This window comes from Orycteropus afer, unplaced genomic scaffold (genome assembly GCF_000298275.1).
Source record: "Orycteropus afer afer isolate SDZICR_OR568_19922 unplaced genomic scaffold, OryAfe1.0 scaffold00024, whole genome shotgun sequence".
In the NCBI taxonomy this organism is placed as follows: domain Eukaryota; kingdom Metazoa; phylum Chordata; class Mammalia; order Tubulidentata; family Orycteropodidae; genus Orycteropus; species Orycteropus afer.
Window position 1 is genome coordinate 5,742,673 of NW_006921611.1, and position 7,780 is coordinate 5,750,452.

The following is a 7,780-nucleotide window of genomic DNA, read 5'->3' on the forward strand; positions in this document are numbered from 1 at the left end:
CTTCTGTGTCTGTGTTAATTGGTTTCCCTTTTCTTTATTGAAGAGGGTCTGTGCAATCCTTCTGCCTAGTCCGCCATCTTGCCGGAACTCTGGGGACTTCTTTTGAGGTAAGAATAAATCTTATCTCGTTACTACATTTCTAATTTTGTTTGCTCGCTTCTAATGAGCATTCTGGCTGTACTTCTTCCAAGGCAGATTTGCTCATTCTTCTGGTAGTCCATGGTATATTCAATATTTTTGCAAACACCATAATTTAAATGCATCAATTCTTCTTTGGTCTTCCTTATTCATTGTCCAGCTTTCACATGCATTGGCTATTGAAAATACCATAGCTTGGGTCAGGTGCACCTTAGTTCTCAAAATGGCATCTTTGCTTTTTAACACTTTAAAGAGGTCTCTTGCAGCAGATTTGCCCAGTGCAATGTGTGGTTTGATTTCTTGACTGCTGTTTCCATGGGCATTGATTATGGATCAGTAAAATGAAATCCTTGACAACTTCAGTATTTTCTCCATTTATCATGATGCTATTATATATTGGTCCAGTTGTGAGGATTTCTGTTTTGTGTTGAGGTATAATCCTCAACTGAAGGCTGTCGTATTTGTTCTTCACCAGAAAGTGTGTCAAGTATTCTTTGCTTTTAGCAAGCAAGATGGTGCCATACCCATATTGTAGGTTATTGAGTCTTCCTTCAATCTTGATGCTATGTTCTTCTTCACATAGTCCAGATCTTAGATTATTTGTTTAACATAAAGATTGAATAAATATGGTGAAAGAATACAACCCTGATGCAGATCTTTCCTGATTTTAAACCACGCAGTATCTTCTAGTTCTGTTGGAACAACTGCCTCTTGGTCTCTGTAAAGTTTAAGTGTTCTGGAATTCCTCTTCACAATGTTATCCATAATTTCTTATGATCTACACAGTTAAACGCTGTTGTATAGTCAATAAAACACAGGTATACATCTTTCTGGTACTCTCTGCTTTCAGCCAAGAGCCATCTGTCATCAGCAATGACATACCTTGTCCCATGTCCTCTCCTGAATCTGGCTTGAATTTCTGGCAGTTCCCTGTCAATGTACTGCTTGTTGTTGTTGTTGTTAGGTGCCACTGAGTCCTCTGACTCACAGCGACCTTATGTACAACAGAACAAAACACTGCCTAGTCCTATGGCCAGCCTCACGATCCTTGCTATATCTGAGCCCACTGTTGCAGCCACTGTGTCAATCCTTCTTGTTGAAGGTCTCCTCTTTTTTTTTTATTGACCCTCCACTTTACCAAGCATATTCTCCAGGGAATGGTCCCTTCTGACAACACAACCAAAGTAGGTGAGATGAAGTCTGGCCATTCTCTTTTCCAAGGAGTATTCCAGCTGCACTTTTTCCAGGATAGATTTGCTAGTTCTTTCAGCAGTCCATGGTACCTACAGCATTCTTTGCCAGCACCACAACTTAACTGCATGAACTCTTCTTCAGTCTTCCTTATTCATTGTTCAGCTCTCCCATGCATAAGAGGCAATTGAAAATACCATGGCTTGGGTTAGGCGCACCTTAGTCTTCAAGGAAACATCTCTGTTCTTCATCACTTGAAAGAGGTCTTTTGCAGCAGATTTGCCAAATGCAATATGTCATCTGATGTCTTGATTGTTGTTTCCATCGGTGTTGATTGTATAATCAAGTAGTATGAAGTCCTTGACAACTTCAATCTTTTCTCCATTTATCATGATGCTGCTTATTGGTCCAGTTGTGAGGACTCTTGTTTTCTTTATATTGAGATGTAATCCATACTGCAGACTGTAGTCTTCAATCTTCATCAGTAAGTGCTTCAAGTCATCCTCACTTTCAGCAAGGAAAGTTGTTTCATCTGCGTATCACAGTTTGTTAATGAGTCTTCCTTCAATCCTGATGCCATGTTCTTCTTCCTATAGGCCAGCTTCTTGGATTATTTGCTTAGTATACAAATTGAGTATGATGAAAGGATACAACAGTAATGGACTCCCTTCCTGATTTTAAACCACGCAGTATCCCCTTGTTCTGTTTGAACAACAACCTCCTGATCTATGTAGAGGTTCCTCATGAGTACAATTAAGTGTTCTGGACTTTCCATGCTTCTCAATGTTATCCATAACTTGTTATGATCCACACAATTGAATGCTTTCGCATAGTCAATAAAACACAAGTAAACATCTTTCTGGTATTCTTTGCTTTCAGCCAAGATTCATCTAACATCAGCAAGGATACCCTTGTTCCACGTCCTCTTCTGAATCCAGCTTGCATTTCTGGAAGTTCTGTGTCAATATCTGCTGCAGCTGTTTTTGAATTATCTACAGTAAGATTTTACTTGCATGTGATATTAATGATATTGTTTGATAACCCTCACACTCTGTGGGATCACCTTTCTTTGGAATGAGCACAAATATGGATTTCTTCCAGTTAGTTGGCCAGGTAGCTGTCTTCCAAGTATCTTGGCATAGTCGAGTGAATGCCTCCAGTGCAGCATCTGTTTGTTGAAACATCTCAATGGGTATTCTGTCAATTCTTGGAGCCCTGTTTTTTGCCAATTCCTTTAGCGCAGTCTTGACTTCTTCCTTCAATACCATTGGTTCTTGATCATATGCCATCTCCTGAAATGGATGAACATCAACCAATTCTTTTTGATACAGCGACTCTGTATATTCCTTCCATTTTCTTTTGATGATTCCTGCATCATTCAGTATTTTGCCCACAGAATCCTTCAATATTGGAACTAGAGGCTTGATTTTTTCCTTCAGTTCTTTCAACTTGACAAATGCCAAGCTGTTCTTTCCTTTTGGTTTTCTAAGTACAGATCTTTTTTGCACATTTCATTATGATATTTTGTCTTCTGGAGGTTCCCTTTGAAATCTGTGCTCTTTTACTTCATCATTTCTTTCTTTTGCTTTAACTACTCTATTTTCAGAGTCTCTTCTGACATTCATTTTGGTCTTTCTTTCTGGTCTTTTTAATGAGGAAACTATAGTAAATCCAAATATTTTTAAAGTGAGAGGTTCTGAAGCAGTGGTACCTACAAAAACAAAAACTGTTTTCCTGCTGACCCTTGAAGAGTACCTTAATGTAGTCAGATAAAGCTGGACATGTTTTTCAGAAGCTGGTGATGTTTTATTTTTTGCCTTTTATGGAAGTACAGCAAGAATGCTCCTTAGAAGTGAGGATGGTAAAGACTTGGTCTTGTTTACTTTGGATATGTCCCTGAAGAAGGACATCATGCTTGGTAGAGGGTCAGCAAAAAAGATAACTAAGAGCCTCAATGAGATTGACACAGTAGCTACAATGATGGGCTCAAGTACAGCAACGATCGTGAGGATGGCCCAGGACTGGGTAACGTTTTGTTCTGTTATACAAAGGGCTGCTATGAGTTGGAACTGATTCAATGGCACCTAATAACAGCAACAAATTGTGACTATTAAACAGTAAGACTACAGGCAACACAGTAGATAAATGAAGTGCAACTGTTTCTTCAGAAATTACCTATATTAAAACCAACCCAATAAAGGATAGTTCAGAACTCATATGGTTTATATGCATTTTGGGCAATTTTAAAAACACTTGAACTTGTAAAATGTTAAGCATATTAAATAATTAATGCATCAAACCAAACCACCAAATCTATTGCCATCAATTATGATTCAATTTCAGAGAATTGCTCCATAAGGTTTTGGCTGCAATCTTTACAAAAGTGGATCACCAAGACTTTCTTCTGCAGTGTTGCTGGGTGGGTTCAAATCTTCACTGTTTAGTTCAGCAGCTGTGTAAACTATTTGTACCACCTAGCGACCTTAATTCATGCATACGAACTAGATATAAATATCTTATGAAAAGGATATTTTTGCCTAACAGACTATTAAAAAGAAACATGGTGCACAGCAATTCTATAGCTGAAAAGAACTGACAAATCAAAGAAAATGACTAACTTGATTAAGTCAATGTGCTAGAGGGAGCAAAGTCAGATTTTAACCTATTCTTAATTCCTAGGTCAGTCCACTAACCCACAGTACTTTTTTTTTCATTCCTAAAAGATTCTTTTTTTGGACGGTATCTTTTGTGATTTAGGTGAAAATTTATAGAGCAAATTCACTTTCCATACAGCAATTCACATACACTTTGTGTCATGACACTGACTACAACTTAACCCGATGCAACAGCTCCCCTCCCCCTTCCTCCCGATAGTTACCTCTTCCCTGTGTCCATCCTTCCGTACACTCCTGTTCCCTGAGTTGTCTCCCTGTGCACTAACAGCCCTTCTTTCTCCCATGATTGTTCTCTCCAAGGAGTGTATCTACCTTAGGTCAATGTTCAACTCATATGCCTGTCTTTTGTTTGGCTGGAAGCCATAGTTGTGAGTTCAATTCCAAACCTGAAGGGCAGCTAGGGACCACAGTCTCAGGGGTTCTACCAGGCTCTCTCAGACCAGCAAACCTGATTCCCCCTTTCCTTTTTTTTCCCAAATGATTTTGAGTTTTGTTCCACACAGTTCTCCCTCTCTATTCAGGATCTCCTACGTAGCTGGGCATCATGTAGTTCTTCTGGTCTCATAGTTGTACAGGCTGTGGCTCGCATGGTATACCAGTCATTAGGACTGACTGTTTCCATGAATCTTTGGTTTTCTTTTTTCTTCTTTGCTCTGGATGAGGAGATACCCATCGTTGCATCTAGATGGCTGTTTGCAAGCTTTTAAGATCTCAGTCGCTACTTGCCAAAGTAGGAGGTGGAACAATGTTTTGTGTAGTACATTATGCCAATTGAACTTGATGTCCAAGACGATGGTCCTGAGCCCACAGGTTCAACAACTCGGTCCCTCTGGGTAGCTGGCTGTGACCAAGAAGTGACTACAACATTGTCCCTTGTCAGTTCTACTATACACCTGGGAATTCTTACAGATCATACAAATACACTTATAGGACCATTGTCTGCCAACCCTATACATGGTCTTGGGTACATTCCCCACTTCATAGACATACCTAACAGCCTTGTCCACCCATCCATCCACCCGTATACCCATGTTTGCCTTCAGTGACAACACAGTACTGTATGTGCAAAAGGGTTCATCTCTGTTGTATCTCCCATGTACCTCTCTCTTTCTCTTCCTCAAAGTACTTTCTTAAAGTAGTTTGTTACACTTGCTATACAGTTGTTGCTGTTCTATAATCACACTAAAAAAGTGGCATCCCTATGGGTTCTTGGCCAGGATTTAGAAAAGACTGGATGTATCAGTCACTGAAACACCATTTTATATGCTCCTTTGTCATGATCATAGCACAAGAGGCTTAAGAGTCAAGCAAAAGGTTAAGAAAATCAAATAAATAGTGGATTTAGAGAAAAGGCCACCTTAGGAAAATGTTAGCTTTCATGGCAACTTAGTTTAGAATACCTATTTGTGAAGGAGACAGCAAGAACCAGTGTTGCTTCCCAAATGCTGTTGTTGTTGCTGTTAGCGGCCATCAGGTCGGCCCCCAACTCATGGTGACTCTACGCACAGGACTGGATTGTTGTGACCCATAGTTTCCACTTCTGATTTTCTAAAGTAGGTCATTACGTCTTTTTTTCCTAATCTGTCTTGGTCTGGAAGCTTGGCTGAAACCTGCTCAGCATCACAGTAACACACAAGTCTCATTAGACAGACCAGGTGCATAGGCCAGGAACTGAACCCAAGTTTCTCACAAAGCTGAGAATTCTACTGAAACACCTGGTCTCCTTCTCAAACACAAATTCTTAAAAAAACTCCAAACTCAATGCCATTGAGCCGATTCTGACTCATAGTAACCCCCATTGGGTTTCCAAGGCCGTAATCTTTATGGAAGCAGATTGCCTTATCTTTCTCCTGTGGAGCAGCTGGTGGGTTTAACCAATGACCTTCTGGTTAGCAGCCAAATGCCTTAACCACTTCACCACCAGAACTCCTTTCTCAAACATAAGGCTCCTGTTACAATCAATTACTGGAAAGCTTACCTGAAAGCTCTTTCCTTAAGCTTGAACATTTGTATTTCTTATCAGATATAAATGTGAAAAGGGGAAAGGGGAAGACCCCCAAGGTATTTAGTATGAAAATATTTCTTTATAAGTAAATACCAACTTGAAATAGTGACAGAAGGGGGATTCCCAGTGTGGACTGCTTATACCTTTGAGAGCAGAATCTTAATTTTATCTACTCATTGGAGATAATTCAAACTTGAGGAATAATATTGACAGTTTTGAGATTTCATATTTTATTTACAAGTAAGTGAAGAATGTCCCTTATAAAGTCTAATTTGGGATAAGGAAAGCAATATAAAGGAGGAGTTGGCGGCTCTGCAGTGATGTGAGAAAGGAGTTCATGGCACTCTTTCCTTAGACAATGATTTTGTTACTTTAAAAAAAAAAAGAAGCTACATGAGTTCTTCATATTGCATAAATGAAATAATTCAAAATAAAAATGACTTTTCAAAATTTTACAGTCTCTCATCAAAGGTGACCAGGATGTCACTTTCATTTCAGTGACAGCTCCTGCTCCCCAAAAGCAATTGCCTTTAAGCAAAAGACTTAATACTCATCCAGAGTATCTGCTCGAGGAATGGAGAGACCTCGATCCTTAAGAGCCTGAACTTTCAGCTTCTCTGCTTCCAGTTTGGTCTGTTGTTCCACCCTTTGCTCTTCTAGGATTTCTTCAATAGACACTTGCTGGAGGGGTGTGTCACTTTCCTTTTCCAAATCCTACAAAAACAATCAGGTTTGAAAAGGGTTACCTGAAGACCAAGAATAAGAAAATATTACACGTCTAAACGCAAATGGATTCTCACATCAGGCTTAGGTTATTTTTCATAACTGTGATGGGGCTGAAATATCTTTCCTCCCAGGGACAGGTAAATTTTTCAAAGTAAAGGCTGGCAATTACAGAATACAATTACTATTACAGAATACAAAGTTAACATAATAAATATAAATATGGTAACAGGGATCAGTATCAGTTGTATGACAAAACTTCCCTTGTTAGTTGCCACTGAGTTGATTCTGTGTACAGAACACAATTGCTCCAAAAGGTTTTAGAGACTGTGACCTTTCAGAAGCAGATCACCAGATATTACTTTCATACTTTCATGGTGCCTCTGGATAGGTCTGAACCACTAACCTTTTGGCTAGTAGTCCAACACTTAACCCTCTTTGTCACAGAGGCTCCTAAGAAAGCTTTAGGTTATCTAAAATTGTAGTCAGTCAAGGACTAACTTTATATTGGTCAATGACTAACTTTTCTTAAAGCAGCTATCTTCCCAACCCCAGAGAATCCAAGAGAAAAGTTACTGAGACCAAAATGACTTTAGATGTGTTTTGTATACATCGTCAAAGTCAACTTAATTTCTCAGGGTTGCTGTTCAGTAAGAAAGTAGAGAGTACTGATTCAAAGTAGTATACCTTCCCCACCCAAAGGCAATAAATTATCCCTCTGTTGAATTAATCAAGAGTCAATTTCAAGAGAAAAATCAAGACAATTTTTCCCTCTTTGACAACAGGCTTCTGCCAGAAAACCTTAGCAGAACAGCTAAGTTACTAAACCACTTTCGGCCCAATATATTTTTCACTTAATTTTTTTTTCTCACTTAAAAATATATTCCCATTGTAGGAAATTTAGGAAAACAAACAAACAAACAAAAACTTTAAAAATTATTCACAATTCCAAAACATAGAGAGAACATTTTGGAGAGTATCTTTCCATTTTTTTCTAGGTATATATTGAAGGAAGGTTGGGCAATCTACTTCTGTAGTGATACTGCCT

The 7,780-nt window shown here is 38.9% G+C and overlaps 1 protein-coding gene across 1 annotated transcript in view; it reads right to left on the reverse strand.

The window, feature by feature from the left end:
• Nucleotides 1-6,552: 6,552 nt before the first annotated feature.
• LSM1 (LSM1 homolog, mRNA degradation associated) overlaps nucleotides 6,553-7,780 on the reverse strand; it is a 13,084-nt gene continuing 11,856 nt past the window's right edge. The window contains exon 4 of the mRNA XM_007934981.2: nucleotides 6,553-6,723. Within this exon, the coding sequence (XP_007933172.1) occupies nucleotides 6,553-6,723 (171 nt within the window). The remainder of the gene's footprint in view (nucleotides 6,724-7,780) is intronic.